Consider the following 19,928-nt stretch of genomic DNA (forward strand, 5'->3'; position numbering starts at 1 on the left):
AAAATCAAAGTTGAAATAACATTTTACAAAGCTGTTCCAAAGTTATTTAAAAATAATTATGGATCTATTTAAAATCAAGGATCCTAAGAAAAATAACTCAGGTGTAGGGTACATTTATTGAGTTCATTTATTCATTTTTGTCCATTAAAATGTACTTTGTACATTGGAATGGAAATTCCAGTCCAGACTTTTCTGAAGAAGTTATATGGGAAGTAATTGCTAGTCATTGAGTCTAATACAAATAAAGTACTCCAAAAAGTAGAGAGCACAAAAAAATTTTTTTTAATTAAAGTATAATGTAGTGACTTTGACAACCACGCTATTACTTGTCCAGATGATTTTGAAAGAGGTTAGTGTTTAAGTGTCTTAAATGATAGAGTTGATCTATTGTAAAAGGTGTTAGATCTAAGTCACTTTCTGAAATGGACCCAAATTAAGGTATTCCAGAAGGTGTTTTTCATTATTTGGACTTGTCTGAGATACTAATCAATCAGGCCCATCACGCTTTGTTATGACTTCAGTAATCTGTTCATCTACTGAAAACTGAACTGTGTAATACATAGATGCTGGATTTGTTGAAAGATGATAATGCTCTGTTAATATTTAGTTACATCTATTTATGAATGTTAGTGATTCTTTTATGAGTGATATATATTTTACTAATTTCTGTAAGTTCATTTCATTCATTTATCCTTCACACTTTATTTGAATTTGGTTATTCCTAATGATAGTGCCCTTGTAGTTAAAATGGTTCTCCGTTGTTTCTTCAACTTTGTATATCTGGTACTTAAAATGTAAATATTCAAGGGATCTTTTTTTATGAGGATGAATTAACACTAGAAGAGAAACACAGCTGGCAAATTGACAGTAGCATTGTTAAACAGTTCATTTCTTCTGTTCTGAGGCACCTAACATTTGGCCTAAAAGGCGATTAAAATTGTAGATTAGATTCTATTTGTATTGTGTAGTAAAAAGAGTATTTCCTCTGCATTTGTTCCTTCTGTTAAATTAAATTCTTTGTGGGAGCCTCTGTAAATTGCATATGGAGATTTGACTATGATTACCTTACCTCCCTTTTAAATGCTTTCCTAATTGCATTTTGAAAGCTCAGATATATATATGATTTAATAATCTAACATTCTTGATATCTTTTGTATATACACATTCAACATGTATAAATATTGAGTCATAGTATTTTAAGGCTGTGTCACTGCATTTGGTACAATCATCCTGTTTGTTTTCCAAAGGCTTACTAATTATTAATGTAAACTTAGTGAAGATGCTATATTTCACTCAGTCTGATCATATTTGGTATTTGGACATTTCTCCCATTTCTTAGTTTTTAATTCTCATATCTCATACTTATTTCTTTTAACTTTGAGGGAGTTTGGAAAACTTAACTGATCACCACGTTTCATCTGGTCTGTTTAGAGACTGACTTTAAGTGCAGTATACTTAGTTTTTTAAAAAAAGAATCCCTCCTGATGGAGATGGGCCAATTGGAGAAACATTTACATTGCTTTTAAATTTCTAATTTTGGGGGAGGTGTAACTAGACTTAAAAAAAAAATAGTATTGTACAAATAGTTCCTGTGTACCCTTTACTCATCTTCCTCAAGTGCTGATATCTCATGTAATTATAGTATGATTATCAAAATCAAAAAATTAGTGTTGTTTCAATATGATTACCTAACTCACAAATCTTTCTTTATCATTTGTCCCACTGATATCTTTATCTTTCATAACCTTCATACATTTGAAGAATACTGGCCAGTTATCTTGTAAAACATCTCTCAGTTTGAATTTGTCTGATGTTTTCTCAAGTTACACATTTCAGCAAGATTACCTCAGAAGTGATAGTGAAGTGCTCTTCATGGTAGATCATATCAGAAGAAGCATGATATTTATTAAGTCTCATTATTGGTGACATTAACTTAGACTACTTGGTTAGGGTGGTACCTGCCAGGTTTCTCCACTCTACAATTACTGTTTTTTCCCTTTGTATTTAAAAAAATATCTTATGGCTGGGCACAGTGGCTCACACCTGTAATACCAGTATTTTGGGAGGCTGAGGTGGGTGGATCACTTGAGGTCAGGAGTTCGAGACCAGCCTGGCCAACATGATGAAACCCCGTCTCTACTAAAAATACAAAAAAATTAGCCGGGTATGGTGGCAGGTGCCTGTAATCCCAGCAATTTGGGAGGCTGAGGTAGGAGAATCGCTTGAACCTGGGAGATGGAGGTTGCAGTGAGCCAAGATAGCACCACTACACTCCAGCCTGGGCAACAAGAGCGAAACTACGTCTCCAAAAAAAAAAAAAAACAAAAAAAAAAACCCAGAAACCTTATGGGGAGAAACTTTGAGACTATGCAAATATCCTGTTTCTTATACCATCTCCTAATCACATCGATATCCCACTGTTGTTTCTTGATTACAACAGTTATTATTGTGATACTTGTAAATGGTGATTTTCTATTTTAATCATTCATTTTACATTTATCAATTGGAATTCACTGTGAAGAAGAGCTTTCCTCTCCTCTCTTTTTCTGCCCACCCCCCACCCCTTGCCACTAGATAGAATAAAATATTCCAGATTTTATTCTCTGGAATATAGCCATTATTGTCAGTGTTCACTTTGTTGCTCAGATTTTCCCAGTGTGGCTATTGGGAGTTTTTTTAAGTTGGCTTCTGTGTCCTTTTGATCTGGGAAAGTAGGTTTTTGAAGAGGAAGAAAATGGGCGCACATACTTAGGAAGAGTCAGTGATTGAGGCAAGGTGAGTAGCATGTGAGAAGATATGAGGCCTAGGGAGAAAGAAAAGCAGGTCTCTGTGCCACAGAGGATCTGTGTTCTGTAGAGTTGGTCCTGAGTGAAGGTACGTCTCCTCAAGCTTTCACAGCAGTGATAGCCATTGCTCCTTTCATATTGGTTTCTTCCTCAAGTTCTTTGGTTTTTCTTATTCCTGATATCAGAATTGTAGTTATTTTCAACTCATTTTTCCCTGCTTTGTTCCCTTAATCTTTTTGTCCATCTGGTTCCTCTACTCATGGATGTCTAGCTTTTTCTACTCTCCTTTGTTATCTCCTGATTGATTTCTCCTATATCTTAGTAATATTGGCATTTGTTTTACCTAGAACAATATCTTATGTTTCTTTGTCAGTCTCCATTTAGGTATGCCTTTCCAGAACACTTTTCCCAATCTGACCTATCCCAATTTTCTTATTCTTTGTATAGACTGATTTCTAAGCTGCATAAGCTAATTGATGGTGTCTGTCTGTATGTTCTCTCAGCATTCTTCAATCTTGTTTGTCATTCTGTATCTTTAGACTATGTCATATTTTGGCTATATACAGCTTAGAAGAGTTTCTTCTAGTGCATTTAAATTATCTGTGTAGAAAAAAATATTATTGATATTTATTTTATTGTCATTTATTTTTAAAGTTATAGCCAGAACTGAACAGTGTCTTTGTTTTGGTCTCAATTGCAGTGATTTGCTTTTTTTCTACCCAGAATCTTTAAGTCTGTTGAGCCAGGAGAATCCAAACAAATGATGAGTTCATAATATTGTTGCCAGAGTGTGACAGGAAAAGGGTCCCGGGATGATCCAGACCTCAAGAGAAGGTTCTTGGATCTCACACAAGAAAGAATTCAGGGCAAGTCCACAGTGCAAAGTGAAAGCAAGTTTATCAAGAAAGTAAAGGAATAAAAGAATGACTACTCCATAGACAGAGCTGCCCCAAGGGCTGCTGATTGCCCATTTTTATGGTTGTTTCTTGATGATAAGCTAAACAAGGAGTAGATTATTCATGCCTCCCCTTTTTAGACCATATAGGGTAACTTCCTGATGTTGCCATGGCATTTGTAAACTGACATGTCACTGGTGGGAGTGTAGGTGTAGCAGTGAGGATGACCAGAGGTCACTCTCCTGGCCATCTTGGTTTTGGTGGGATTTAGCTGGCTTCTTTACTGAAACCTGTTTTATCAGCAAGGTCTTTATGACCTGTATCTTGTGCTGACTTCCTGTCTCATCTTGTGACTTAGAATGGCTTAACTGTCTGGGAATGCAGCCCAGTAGGTAGGTTTCAGCCTCATTTTACCCAGCTCCTATTTAAGATGTAGTTGCTCTGATTCACACGCCTGACAAGAGGACTTAATGTACTTTGAAGAGATTATAATTTGCCCATTCTTTATCAATATGGATTTTTTAAATAATGAAAATTGACTTTAGTCAGTGTTTGCATGTCCATATGTATTCTATGCACTTCATGTTCCTATCCTCAGCAGTGACGGAGCCAATGAAAGGAACCAAGTTTCTTGTTTTGAGTCTAATTTTGCCTTTTTCAAGGGGAAGATGTTTTGCATCACATCTGTTTACTGTGGCAGTACAAAATATAGTTTTCACTTGCACATATGGACCTCATTGTGTTGTCCTTTGGCAGGAAAACATGCTCTTGAAAAGTAATGGAGTTGTACTATTTGTAGTATGGAAGTGCCTCAAATTTTGTCTTATACAAGTCACATGAAGAACTTAATTGTGCATCAAATTTGTTAAATAGCAGAAAGAGAAAAAGTTAGTGTTACTTTTATTGTCAAGATATGTATGTTTTTAAGTAATTTTGTTAAATGTTATTTTGATTATGCAATTTAAAACAGTGAATACTCATACTTACGTGACTATATATATATTGTTTTCACACATGCTGCTGATAGTTCTCATTACTTCTAGATAACAAAACAATAAAATCAGTGAAAATGGCATTTCATCATAAAATGCTGATACAACGTGTAAAAGTTTTTGTGTTATTTCCCAATAGAAGTTTTAGTAACATGGGACAGACATGAAAAAGATTGAATATGTACCTATAATATTGACTAATTTGGTACTTCAGTGAAGGTAAAATTCTTGTTTTGCACTGCGTCATCAGTTCACCTGTTTTGGCAGACAACTCTAAAGCAAGCCAATGTGTATTCCTTCCATGGAGTAGAGGCTGGGAAGAAACTGAGATTATATCTTAAACTAATCATTTGGGTCATCTTGCCTTTAAGTTTCTAGATGTTAAATCTGATTTCACTTAACTTAAAGCCCCTGTGGGGATTTTGTTTGTTTTTTAGGGTGACTCAGACTTACGATGCAGGTGCATGTATCTACTTCTATTTTGCCTTTAACTACAGGGGAATTAGTGACCCACTGACCGTGTTTGAACAAACTGAGGTAATTTTGCATACCTGCATATAGCTTTTACAGCTGTTGATTAATTTCAATAAATTTTACTGTCAATTTATGAATTTTAATTTGAGTCTCTTTAATCACACATGGTTTGCCCAGCTGTTAGCCTTTAGAAATGAAAAGCATATTTGTTGTCCTGGCTTATGTACTGAATTGTGAGTCTAAAATTAATGTACTGTACACCTAGTCTGTGATTCTTTGGTTGTTACAGTACATAATAGCTGATTAAATTAAATAACAATTAGGAATTCATTAAATTAAATAACTATATAGGAATCTTAGATATCACTTTCACAGCCCACTCATTTCCACATGGTAGTTGCTGTTGAGGTCAGCAGCCCTAATGCCGTTGGTCTGTGTTGTTGTAATGACATTCTGGTTTGTAATTTTTTTATCTGCTACAGCTGTAAGTGGGTGCTTTGGGTTCATTAGCTAGCAGTTTCTATTACTTTCTTAAAGAGTGTCAAACTGTTTATTTTTATAAAGCTTTCTCTTGATAACCAATATTTCTCCTTATGAGTATGCCTAAACAGACTAGAGTGTGGAGGATCCTGTGGGAAGCTGAGGTTTCTTAAAAACTCAGGTGTTCTGCTCTTTTAACTGCATTGCACACCTGCTAAAGCTAATTTCAGTAGCACACTTTTAGACCCAAACTATAGAAAGGGTTTGGTTGGCTTCCTCCTATGCCTCCTCTTTTTTTTTTTAAGCAGCTTTTTTGAAGTACAATTCAAATACAATAAGCTGTATATATTTAATGTGTACAGTTTTGACATATGTATACACCTGTGAAACCATCACCCCAATCAGAATAATATTCATCATTCCCAAAAGTCTGAGTACTTTTTTGTCACTTTAGCCTTTCGCTGCTTCAGTGTTGCCCTCTGGCTACCCAAATGTCTCTTCTGTACAGTACCACAGAGTGAAATTGCTCCTTCTTTCTCAGTCCAAACTGCTGGTCTCTAAGTGCTACTGATCTCAAGTAGCTATTGCTTTATTTAAATTAATTTGTTAGAGGATATGAGTTCTTAGAGCAGAGGATGGCATATGTATGATTCATTCGGAAAACCCTAAGTAATCAGGGTTTTTTGGAGATGAAGTCTCACTCTGTTGCCCAGGCTGGAGTGCAGTGGTGTGATCTCGGCTCACTGTAACCTCTGCCTCCTGGGTTCAAGCAATTCTTCTGTCTCAGCCTCATGAGTAGCTGGGATTACTTACAGGCGTGCACCACCATGCCTGGCTAATTTTTTGTATTTTTAGTAGAGATGGGGTTTCACCATGTTGGCCAGGCTGGTCTCGAACTCCTGACCTCAAGTGATCCACCCACCTTGGCCTCCCAAAGTGCTGCGATTACAGGCGTGAGCCGCCGCACCCAGCTGAGGGTTCTTATAGATTACTTTGCAGTGGGATGTGGTCCATCTGTCCCACCTGGGCCCTCTCCTACCCTGGCCTAACTCCTGATAGTTTATACATACACAACTGAGTAATTTTGAGAGGCCCCAGGTACTATAGATATTTTACCTCGTAGCCATTGTGTATTCACGAATCATTAGGAACTGAAGGCAATTCCAGTTTCTGTCATCCTTTTTTACACTGCTCTTTAATCATTCTATATTTTGTTACAAGTGTTTATCTTTTCTTACCTGTGTCCTCTATAAGGAGCTTGGTTAGGACCTTACATATTAGGGTAAAACGAGGTTTTTCTTTTCACTCTTAGGTATCCATAAGACTGACAAGTAATTTATCCCAAGTCATTAACCTAAGTGTTCTCCATAAAGGCATTTATGGTTGATTTCTAATAGGCTTAATAAAGACTCTAATAGCTTTATAACTCTGATGCACACTATATGATATTAGGCGAATAATTTAACCTATCTAAGCCTTATTTTATCTGTGAAATGGGAGTAATTGTAGTTATTTCATAAAGCTATACTGAAAATGAGATACTGCAGGCAAATTACTTGGAACTTTTCTGGTACACTTATAGGAAGCAGTCAGTAAATTTTAGTCACTTTGTTGGTATATGATGAGATGGTATGTGATGATGGTTGGTATAATGAGAGATGTTCGTTACTAATTAGAACCTGACTCTACATTTACAACTTTGCAGTTATTAATATTATTAACAATTTAGTGTGCTGAATGGTCATTTTATCTTTTTTCCCTAGAATCTCAAGGTGATCTTTGTAGACATTGTGACTATTCACTAGAAAAAAACTTACAAAGCTAGGCTACTTATTTAATTGCTTTTTAAACACATTTGACCAAAAGAGGAAAGTTAGGCTTCTAGTTTATTGTTTAACCCAGGAAACATGTGCCTCCTTTGGGAGTTGGGTCTTTTTTCTTTCACTGCAAAATGAAATCTAAGTAGCAACAATTTGTTTTGTTGTTTCCAAATACAGGCAGCTGCTAGAGAAGAAATCCTTGCTAATGGAGGGAGCCTGTCACATCACCATGGAGGTATTCTTTTTTGGAAGTAGAATTTCTAATATTCTTACTTTAAAAAATATTCAGTTCAGTAAAATGCTAGGGAGAGACATGGTATGAATAATATGAGAGTACTTGAGGTTTCTTTAAAGTTTCTGTGTCTTTGAAATAGCTGTTACTGAGGTAGATAGTTAGGTTGTGGTAGTAGCCACTAGAAGCTTACTTTGACAAGCCTGCCTAGAAATGGAGCCCAGCCAACCTTCTGAGGTCTCAGGGACCTCAGAGGTTATCAGAGAATAGCCCAGCTTGCCTGGGAGGTACTTGACCATTACAGCAAAGGTTTTTAAAGGATGTTGGGGAAGAAAACCTACATAAATGTTTTCAGCCGCTATTGGAATGTAGCTGGTCATCAGTTATATAATATATTGAAGAGCTGTTTGTTCTGCCCACCCAAAGCTCAGCAAATTAATCAAGACAGTATATGAGAAAAATCTTTTTTCAAGGTTTTAATGCTGTTTTGTTATTACTTAGTGGTCATTTTGGTAAGTATCAAGTGTTGTCAGAATTTATCATATCACCAATAAAAATTATTACAATATGTCTATCTTTGTTACTAGCATGCTTATGAAAATAATGAGGCAACCCTTTAAAACTTAAACAATGGCCATTCTGTTATTAAAATGGCAATGTTTGAGGTTATCCACTTGTTCTGTAGAATAGAAATTTGTTCTTAATATATCCCTCAATATAATTTGATGGCTAGGAAAATAGAAATGTGTAGATTTTTAAATAGTTTTTAGGAAGCACAATGACAGTAACCACCTAATTTAAAAATTCAACTGCTCTGGACTCCTTTTTTTTCCTGTTTAATTTTCACTCATTGCACTTATTATCTAATATGCTGTATATTTGTACTTTTTAAAATTTTCTCTTCCTACTAAAAAGTGAGAATCTATGAGGACAGGAATTTTTGTTTTGTTTGTTGCTATATGGTAGCACCTAGAACAGTGCTTAGCCCCAGTCAACCCTCCATACACTGATGCAGAATGAATGAAAGAATTCTGTTGGAAAAGGAGTGGACTATGGAAGGTGTGTGTCCATACCATATTCTTACAGCAAGGTCTGGAAAAGATTGCTAATGTTGATGAATAAAATAGACAGCTCCCAAAGTCATTGTGTCAATTTAATCTTTTGCTATACTTTTCTCTTAACACCCAGAAATAAATTTTTAACTTAGTTAGCCAATAGCATTGAAGACAGTATGCTCCTCTCTCCTTTTTCTATTTATTTTCCTTTCATTTGATGGTGGTTCTCATGAATGCTAGCATAACAAAAATGGAAAAGGGAGGGAAATGAATATTAGAAACCTCTCAAGTGGAATTAAAAACTTCCGATTACTCTAAAAGTCCAAACCTAATTTTGGAAATTTGAATGAGGAGTTACTTAAAGATACTTAGATTTTAGCACCTTCCTTTAAAATTTTCAGAAAGCCATATACATTATTTTAAATATTTTTTATTCTGTTTCAAAATGACACTATTAATATTCAGGGAACTTTAATATATATAAATATATCATGAATTATTCATTTGTTCTTTGTCTAACTTGATTACATGGGAGAGAAGAAGCAAAATGATTTAGCCATAATTACTTGTTCGAAGAAAAATTAACATTTTCCCACTGTAGCCAACAAATTTGCCCTTTGGTATGTGTCAGCAGCCAATAGTTTACTTTCTCTTTTAAAATCAAGAAATGTGGTTTCTGTGTTTATAATGGTAAATATGGGGGAGAAGTGATTCTGCAAGAGGGAGAGAGCAGCTGAATCATATATATAACAAGGAAAGAGAGGCTTAATTTTCTTTAGGTAATTGGTTATTAGATGAGCTGTTTCCTTAATTGTGGGATGATGTTCTCAGTTTACTCAATCTTTATACAGTGTCAGAAATTCTCTAGAAGTTGGAAATGACCAAATGACTGCATGCATTACAGAGGAAAACCAAACCAACAGTTTTTTCCTCGGCCAGTGACTTTGCTTCTTTAGGGTCTATGATGAAATTCAAGTCCCTCTAATAGTGTCTATTTGTAAGATGCAGAAAGTGTAATATGGCAGAACTGCTGATTTTACTTGTTCAGATATACCCCAGACACTGAGAGCTTCTTGGTAGGCTCTAACAGAGTCTGTGTAAACATACTTGAAATAATATATTCATAAAGCTGTCATTACAGAAAAAAGGAAATATGCACAAATTTAAAATAATAGAATTAACCAACTCTAGTGCAAATCTGTTTGAAACCTGGATTTCATTTGTGAGAGCTATGGTAATAGTCCATTATAGTAGTCAATTCACAGAAATAAAAGTTAATTAACAAATAGTTAGAAAATGTTAATTTATAAGATCATGTTTATTCAATTCTTGATCACAAAGCAAATAATGTAAATAGTTTCTTATCTTTTTTTTTTGATACTGAGTCTCACTTTATCACCCAGGCTGGGAGTGCAGCGGTGCGATCTTGGCTCACTGCAACCACCGCCTCCCAGGTTCAAGTGATTCTCATGCTTCAGCCTCCTGAGTAGCTGGGATTACAGGCATGCGCCACAGTGCATGGCTAATTCCTGTATTTTTAGTAGAGATGGGGTTTCACCATGTTGGCCAGGCTGGTCTCGAACTCCTGATCTCAGATGATCCGCCCACCTCAGCCTCCCAAAGTGCTTGTTATATTTTTTGATACAAAGTATGCTTAATACCTTTTAATGTTGTATAATCTGTTTTCCATATTATAAGTACTACTGGTCTACTAGGCAGTATGGTTTCAAAGAATGGCAATCGTTCCCATGAAGGGCCTTATAGTCCAGTAGAATAAAATATTACACGATTTCAAAAGCTACTGACAAAAACTGATGGGATTATATTATTGCTACTTTAAGGTAAGAGTCTGCCCTTTTCTTTGAAGAACATTCAAAAGATGCCTTTAATAAACATGTAAATGCTATAGATGCTGAAACAGTGAAGAGAAAGGGGATAGAATAAAGGAAGAGAATTAACATTTATAAAGCTGTAAATATTTGCCTAGGTGTTCTGCACAGTTAACCTCCTTTAATTCTGCTTAATGCAGTGGAATAGATATTATTCCTGTCTTTCACATGAAGATGCTAAGGTTCTGAATATAAAGTAACTGGCCCAAAAATCAGTAATAATTGTTAGTGCCAGAATTTGTATTTGAACTTAGGTCTTCCTGCCTTAGTATCCTTGTCCTCTTAATTAAAAGCCTAAAGTGTCTGGAATGAGTAAAATCTAAAAAGATTGAAAATGACAGGCTTTGAGAAGAGACATGTAATTAATTTTTTTTTTAATGTATATGGGCTGGGCATGGGAGCTCACACCTGTAATCGCAACACTTTGGGAGGCCGAGGCGGGTGGATTGCTTAAGCTCAGGAGTTCGAGACCAGTCTGGGCAACATGGCAAAACCCCGTCTCTACAAAAAATACAAAACTTAACTGGGCATGGTAGCGTGTACCTGTAATCCCAGCTACTCAGGAGGCTGAGGTAGGAGGATTGCTTGACCCTGGGAGGTTGAGGTTGCAGTGAGCCGTGATCACATCATTGCACTCCAGCCTGGGTGACAGAGCAAGTCCCTGTCTCAATCAATCAATAAAAGGAAAATAAATATTATACATTACTATTTTTCTTTTAAAATATAAAATCTGTTTCTTTAGTGAATTAAAATTTTAATTTCCTCATAATAGATATTTTTATTGTTTTCTCAGTTCTTTCCCATAAGTCAATTTTACTTTCTGGTTGCTTTTATACTTCCTGATTGTAGGTTCCTAACATGTCAGCAGTATCAGGTAATAGAACAAATGGCGGTCATATCATGTTACATTAAAGCTATGTGTATAAGTTATGTGCATTTTTCAGGTTCTAGGTTTATAGGACTTCTTTTATTGAAGACTCCCAATTTGGTGAAATAATTCATTTTTAGGAATTATTGGCTTGAACTTGAATCTAGCAAGGTTTGATGGCATATTAATTTATTTAGAGGTTTTGCCTCATTTAAATAGAAATCTTTTATGTCTATCCTATTTCTCGTATTTTTATTTTCTATGTGGTCAAAATATGACTGCATGGAAACAGACTCTGAAATACCTGGTTTTCTCTAGTGCTTAGAAAAAGAAACTTGACAAGTCTGAATACAAAACATACTTTAGGTATGCTGATAAAATGAAGATGCTTTCTCTTTTCTATTTTTTTCTCTTCTAAATTGCTAAATATTGGAGTCTTCGAGGGCTCAGCCCTCAGACCTTCATTTCTCTATATTCACTCATTTATTTGATGATTATCTCAAGTTTCACAATTTAAAAGACCATCTATATGCTAACTCCCAGATATCAAAAGATAACACCTCTACACCACTACCCTAGTTGCAATCACTATCTTCTGCAGTAGCCTCCTAACTGGTCTTTCTTCCACTTTGCTACTGTATTCTCATTTCTCTTGCTGCTCGATTAATCTGTTAAAAAAATCAATGGTTTCTTCTCACATTCAGAACAAAATGAAAACTTATCCTGACCTTCAAGGATACATTGTATATCCCTCTCTCTGTCCTCATCTTTGATTACTTTGTACCTCTAGCAGCATTGGCCTTCTTGCTATTCCTCAGACGTACTAATCCCTTTTCCCATTCAAGGCCTTTGCTGTTTGTTCCCTCTTTTTATAATGTTCTTTCTTTTGTTCTCTCCTTCAGATATTTGCATGGCTCACTTTCTACCATTGTTTAGGTCTCTAATAAAAATGTCACCTTCTTAGAGGGATCTTCCCTGTCCTCTTGTGTAGTTTCTCTATTCCCCATTTGAATTAAATTCGTTGAGGTTAATGACTTTATCTTGTTTGTCACTGTATTTCTCACTCCCTAAACAGTGACTGGCTGCTCTACATAGTTCTACATCATAAATGCTCAATGAATATGTTAAATGAGTGGATAAGTGCATGCCCAAATAAATGCTCACAGAATTTGAACAGTTTTGCAAATTCTCAAATAGCTCTGAATCTTGCATATTAATCCTTTTTTTTTTTTTTTTTTTTGATATGGAGTTTCGCTCTTGTTGCCCAGGCTGGAGTGCAATGGCGTGATCTCCACTCACTGCAAACTCTGCCTCCCGGGTTCAAGCTATTCTCCTGCCTCAGCCTCCTGAGTAGCTGGGATTACAGGCTCCCGCCACCACACCCAGCTAATTTTTTGTATTTTTAGTAGAGACGGGGTTTCACCATGTTGGCCAGGCTGGTCTTGAACTCCTGACCTCAGGTGATCCGCCTGCCTTGGCCTCCCAAAGTGCTGGGATTACAGGCGTGAGCCACCACGCCCGGCCGCATATTATTCTTTTATATTAGAACAGCAGTAGTTGGCTGTGGCTCACACCTGCATTCCAAACACTTTGGGAGGCCCAGGCGGAAAGATTGCTTGAGCCCAGGAGTTTGAGACAGTCTGCGCAATATAGCAAGACTCCATCTCTACAAAATCTAAGAAAAAAAACTAGCTCACTGTGGTGGCACATGCCTATAGTCCTAACTACTTGGGAAGCTGGGGCGGGAAGATAGCTTGAGCCCAGGAGGTTAAGGTTGCAGTGAGCTGGTATCGCACCACTGCACTCCAGCATGGGTGGTAGAGAGTAAGATCCTGTCTCTTAAAAAAAAAGAAAAGAAAAAAGGCAGTAGTCTCATAGTTAATTTAGCTTAACATTTGGTAACTAGGCCTAAATATTGAATAGAGGGTCATAGTTAGTCATAGAAAGTCTCAGTTTATTCTCTAATATTTCTGGGAAAGTATATTAGCGGAGTGAGTTATTCATTGCAGAAGTAGGGTAAAATAATGTGCATTTTTCTGCAACTCCATACCACCAGCCATTTAGTGTTCTTCCATAAATGCATTAAGCATGTAAGGTTTCATTCAAACTTTTTGTCTTAAAACCAATATAAATTTGAGTGGCTGAACAACAGAGGGGAAAGAATGTAGGCTCTGGAATCAAATCTATATTGGATTCCTGGTTTTGCATTTAACTGTGTGACCTTAGGGAAATAATTTCTCTGACTTACACTTTCCTCACCTGCAAAATGGGAATAATGGTACCTGTCTCATATGTTTATTGTAAGACTTAACATGATAATCTATGTAAAACATCTAAATGCCTTACCTTTAGTAAGTGCTTAAAAAACAATAGTTTTGTTTGTTTGTTTGTTTTTAATAATAGCAATAAACAGCACGAGGTGGCAATCTGTTTGGCACTCTTGCCTTAACCATTAAAGAAAGGATTACAATGTATTTGAGAAAGATCCCTACACTCAAGGGATATGATTCAACAATAGTTTTAACACTTCATTTATAAACTACAGTTGATCTCACTCTATAGGAAAGTTTCTTACAATCAGCATGAAAGAAAAATAAATTTCCTTCACAGTGTTAGCTATGAAATGTGCTATCGAAGAATGTTATTTTTGTAATAGCTTTTCTGTTTATAGGTAATCATGTAATTTGTATATTTCAAATGCCTGCTGCTATTCAGTATAATTTCATAAAGCAGAAACCTTTTCAACATAAATTTTAAATAATGTTCTTAGTTACCTTGCTAAACTAATTCAATGCTAGAGCTTTTGAGAGATCACTTATTTTTATGTATAGAAAAGATTTTTCTTGATTTGCACCCTGAACTTAAAACTCAAGTTGAACTCATAGTAGCGTCTTTATTTACTGACCTTCAGGCAGTGTCATGACACTCTCAGTACCATTTTTGAGTTCCAGAGTAAAAGGGCCAGGGGTTGGGAGAATATTGATGCAATTTCTCTTAGAGGATTTGGCCTGTAATTGTGATTAATAACAGTTGCTTTCACTATCTGGAAACAGACAGGCTGGTTGGTCTGCCTACAATCATGCTGTGATAAATGGAGCTATTTTAACTCTGGTTTTGTGTATCAGAGAAAACAGATGTAGTCTGGAACTGGAGGCTATAGGAAATATAAAGCCTACTTAACTTAATCTTCATAGTGCTTATTTTTGTAACTGACGAGCTGGTCAGTTTAAATAGCAAAGTTTATGTCAGCCATGTATTTAATTTCAATTTATGACTTAAGTTTTTAAGTTGTTCGTTTGCTAAAATTATACCTAAGTCCTTGTCAGGAAGTTAAAAACCTTGATTAAGTATAACCATCCCTAGTTTAAATATTGATTTTTTTTTACCTAACCAAAATTACTCCCTATTATAATTATAGGGCAGCTGCTGTTAACCTTTTTTTGGTAGTCTTACCGGAATCTAATAGTATTAGAAACTTTGAAAGTAAAAGGAAACTACTCAAAGAAGCTGAACAAAAAAATCAGGTTTAGGGCCATTTGTTAATTTGTAGTGTGAAATAAAAGGCATATAGATTGGAAAGGAGGAAGTATAACCATCCCTATTTGTAGGTGCCATTATTGACTGTATAGAAAATCCCAAAGAACGTACAAAAACAGAGTCAGCAAGATTTCAGTATACAAGATCACACACAAAAATCAATTACATTTCTAAATACTAACAATTAAGCATATAGAAACCAAATCTAAAATATAATACCACTTGCAGTTGTTCCAAAGAAAATGAAATAGCCATAAATCTAGCAAAATATATACAGAATTTGTATTCTGAAAATTACAGAATCTTGATGAAAGAAATCAAAGAAGACCTAAATAAATGAAGAGACATACAGAATTCATGGTTTGGTAGAAAACTCAGCATAGTAAAGCTGTCAGTTCTTTCCAAATTGATCTATCTGTTTAGTGCATTTTCTGCCAAAATTTCAGCAAGATGTTTAAATAGATATAGAAAATATTATTCTAAAATTTATATGGTGAGAAGGAACTAGACAGCTAAAACAAATTTGAAAAAATGAATAAAGTAAGAGCAGTCAATCTACCTTATTTCAAGACTTACTGTATAGTTGCAGTAGTCATGACTGTGTGTTATTGGAGGAGGACACATAGATCAGTGGAACAGAATAGAGAACCCAGAAATAGAGCACACAAATATGCCAAGCTGAGTTTGACGAAAGTACAAAAGCAATCTAGCGGAGGAAGCATAGCTTTTTCAACAAATAGTACTGAGGGGGAGAAAAAGAACTCTGACCTAAATCTCATACCTATACAACAATTTAACTCAAAATGAATACTGAACTTAAAAGTAAAACAAAACTATAAAACCTTTAGAAAAATGCGTAGAATATCTTCAGGATCTAGAGCCAGGCAAAGAATTCTTAGACTGGACACTAAAAGTACAATTTATAAAAAATTGGTAAACTGGATTTTATCAAAATTAGAAACTTTTGCTCTATGAAGGACTCTGTTAGGATGAAAAGATAGGTTATAGAGTAGGAGAAAATATGTGCAAACCTTATATCCAAGAAAAGATATATCTATTATATATAAATAATTCTCAAAGCTCATTAGTAAAAAGCAAATATTTTAATTAGAAAATAGGCAAGAGACATGAAGAAAAATTTCAGTGAAGAAGATATACAGATGGCACATAATCACATGAAAAAAATGTTCAACATCGTTAGCTATTAGGGAAATGAAAACTAAAGCCACAGGAGATATCACTACACAGCTATCAGAATGGCTAAAATAAAAAAAAATAGTGACAATATCAAATTCCGCCAATGATGCAGAGAAACTGAATCACTCATACATTGCTCGGGGTAATGTAAAGTGGTACAGCCATTCTGGAAAACAGTTTGGCAGTTTCTTATAAAACTGAAGATGTAATCACCACTCAACCCAGCAAATGCACATTTGAGCATTTGTACCAGAGAAATGAAAACTTACGTTCACATAAAAACCTGAACATAAATATTCATAGCAGCTTTATTCATAATAGCATAATAGACCCAAACTGGAAACAGCCCAGATGTCCTTCAGCTGGTGAATGGCTGGCTACACATACTGTGGTACATCCATACCATAGAATACTACTCAGCAATAAATAAAAACAATGAACTATCGATACATGCAACAACTTGGAATAACTCTCCAGGGAATTATGTTAAGTGAGTAAAATCCACCCCAAAAGGTTACATACTGCATGGTTCTATTTCTATAACATTTTTGAAATGACAAAATCTTAAGAGTAAAAAAAAGATTCGTGATTTCAAAAGTTGAGGCTGGAGAGGGTGTGACTGTAAACAGCGCAGGGATCCTTGTTGTGATAGAACTGTTCTTGACTATATCAATGTCAATGTCTTATTCCTTTGATAGCTACCAGATGAGTTTAGCCTTTCCAACATTGAATCTTTATCAGATTACTATAAGATAGAAAATTTGTTTTGTCTTTTAATTTTTTCAGTTTCTTTGACTGGCCTTTTCTAATAAAACTTATATGTTGATTATAATATTTTTCCATTGAAGCAATGTTATAGTTAGAGTGTAAGAACATACTGTGGATACCAACTTAACCCACAATTTAACTGAATATTAAACTATTAATATTTCAGCTATAGCATAGGTTAAACAGATTTGAGAGCTGACAGAGAAAATCTGTAGCAAGAAGATACTGATCCCTGCTCCCCACCCCACCATCCCCCCACCCCTGTGTGACTACAGGGGCCAAACCCAAGACAAAAGGGCCAGGGACAACATTGTGTTGGCTGTCTCTTACCACATGCTATACCTTTAGTAGCTTCTAGCCTCAGGTATATCACCAGGAGGGTGAGTATAGGTGGCTTGGATAATATCACTTAGCTTTGGATCTCTAAAGAGAACTTTTTCTCTTTGACAATTTTATGTCTATAACTTATAAATAATATGTTTCTTAGTCTGAGAATGCCTGTACTACATTATTACATTGTTACAGAATACTTTTATAGTTAGTTTCGTGTGATTAGCAAACAGTTAATCCTGGGAAGAGGTTGATTGTCCCCTCTAACACTCCTTTCTTACATAATCCAGCAGTAGTTTGGTCAGATTAAATTAAATCTTGAAATACAAAGTCAATGCTCAGATCACTCATATAAGCTGCTAAGTCTAGGTTTTCTTCTTAAAATCTGACCTATAGAATAGTGCTAAAGAGATATCCAGGATACTCAAACTAGAACTTTCAAAATATAGTTGTTATAATGGTTGGATGCTTTTTGCTTTGGCTGAAGTCTACTTCTGAGCTTCACCTTCAATAATCTTCTAAATGTATGGCCCATTTCATAATTTGTTCTTTTTAATAAGTCTATAATCTTTTTGACTTATAATCAAATGTGTGATTCAAAAAATTAAAATTTAGCTAGAGACCTCTGTGACCAGCAGACGCTGGATTTGTCCCTTTTAGGTTAGGACTGTTTGGTAGTTTCTGCTAAATCTTCAATTCGTTAAGCCTCAAAGAGTAGTTCCAGATAACTTTTGGTGGCCAGATTGGCCTCCATGTCCACATTTTCCATGTGCATCATTTTACCTCTTATACCTTGCGTACATGTCTGTTCATTCATTTATGCTGTTGATCATACCACAACTTCTTTCTTGCATTCTTTCTTGAATCTCTTAGCATCCAGGGGAATAGTGAGCCTATAATTTGAAAAACTGTACTTGAAAGTTTTCATATTCTCTATTCCAAAAGTAAAGTTTTAAAAATGTACTATGTGTTGTGGAAGAAAACACACAACTTGTTTGATCCAGTCTCTATATACATTATTAGAAATTAAATTGTGAAACAGTGAGCTCCATTTTTAATTTAAGCACAGCCTCCCCCCCCCCCATTAGTTTTCTTTCTTTTCTTTTCTTTTTTGTTTCTTTTTGTGTGTGTGAGCTATGGGGTCTCGCTCTGTCACCTGGGCTAGAATGCAGTGGCATGATCTTGACTCACTGCAGCCTCAAACTTCTGAGCTCAAGTTCTCCCACCCAATCTCCTGAGTAGCTGAGACTGCAGATGCATGCCGCCACATCCAGCTTATTTTTTATTTTTTTATTTTTTATTTTTAGAAATGGGGTCTCACTATGTTACCCAGGCTGGTCTTGAACTCCTGGGCTCAAATGATCTTCCCACCTCAGCCTCCCAAAATATTGGGATTACAAGCATGAGTTACTGTGCCTGGCCTAGTTTTCTGTCAATATTCAGTATTTGGCCCATCTTTTTTATGTCTTATAAAATACATCTAAATACTTAAGTACTTAAGGAATCATATATTTAGAATAATAGAGAATTATGGAACGCAAGGTACTTATCTTGTTTTCAGAGATGGTGATCTTGGCTTTTTGTAGCTCTAGTGTTGACGCTCAGGCTAGATTTATACTTCTAGAGCATCAGAAGTCAAAGGAATATGTTGGGTCAGTAGCTATGAATACCCCACATCAGATGATTCAGGTCTAAAAAAGAAGAATACGCTTTATGTGGTATGTGTACACATGCCTTTCAGTAGATAACTATCACATACAAGGTAAATTGAAATAGTTTTAGGCCACCTGTTATTTGCTGTCTTTAGTCATTCATTTTCCCTTCCTTTAATATGGCATGCTACATAAGGGACGGAGTATAATTTCTTCCCTTTCTGAAAATGAGCTTTACAGGTGTTTAATAAGGAACTGCTATATAGTTGTATATCCATGTGTGTTACATGGGTACAGATCAGTATGGTCAGCTAATTTCTGAACGCCTAGCAGTACAACTAAGAATTGTACAAAGGGCATTATTAGTGGTGGTCTTTAGCTCTGGAATAAAAATCTTGTACTTTGAAGTGTGTTTCTTCTCCAAGATTAAGGCCTGTGGTGTTTGTTGTTTTATTGATCCATGTGAGGTAACTACATAAGGTTCTCCAGAATCTCAAGAAGACTCCAATAATTGTCTTGTTGTTAAGGCATATTGAACGTTTTCGTTTGAATGGGTTTTCTATCTGTATATGTATCCTGTGAAGTAGTTGACTTAAATTGTTAAAGCCAAAGATTTCTAGTACCTTTAATTGCATAAACCAAGATTTCTGACCCCATTTCAAATTGTGTTATCAGTGGCAGAAGAAGTGCCAGACCTCTGCCACGAAGGGGTTAAATGCTTTTATCAAATGTGTTTATGAGGGGCCACAGCTTTGTTGGCTGTACTGCTCTTTTTTTTTTTTTTTTTTACTTTCTACTTCACTAATCAAATGTATATTAGATTGATTATTGTAAAAGTATAAACCATAGAAAATTTGACAAGATAGATGTGTAAATTATCCTTCTGACAGAACTAATGATGCACTCCAAGCACCTTCTGTTTTCCAGCGCTTGGTGAGTGACTTCATTAAAT

The 19,928-nt window shown here is 35.5% G+C and overlaps 1 protein-coding gene across 2 annotated transcripts in view; it reads left to right on the forward strand.

Annotated features, from left to right (window-relative positions):
• AGPS (alkylglycerone phosphate synthase) overlaps window positions 1-19,928 on the forward strand; it is a 150,947-nt gene that overhangs the window by 123,281 nt on the left and 7,738 nt on the right. For both annotated transcript variants that reach the window (XM_024243500.3, XM_024243499.3), the window contains exons 18-19: window positions 5,112-5,211; window positions 7,626-7,683. In XM_024243500.3, the coding sequence (XP_024099268.3) occupies window positions 5,112-5,211; window positions 7,626-7,683 (158 nt within the window). The remainder of the gene's footprint in view (window positions 1-5,111; window positions 5,212-7,625; window positions 7,684-19,928) is intronic.

This window comes from Pongo abelii, chromosome 11 (genome assembly GCF_028885655.2).
Source record: "Pongo abelii isolate AG06213 chromosome 11, NHGRI_mPonAbe1-v2.0_pri, whole genome shotgun sequence".
In the NCBI taxonomy this organism is placed as follows: Eukaryota; Metazoa; Chordata; class Mammalia; order Primates; family Hominidae; genus Pongo; species Pongo abelii.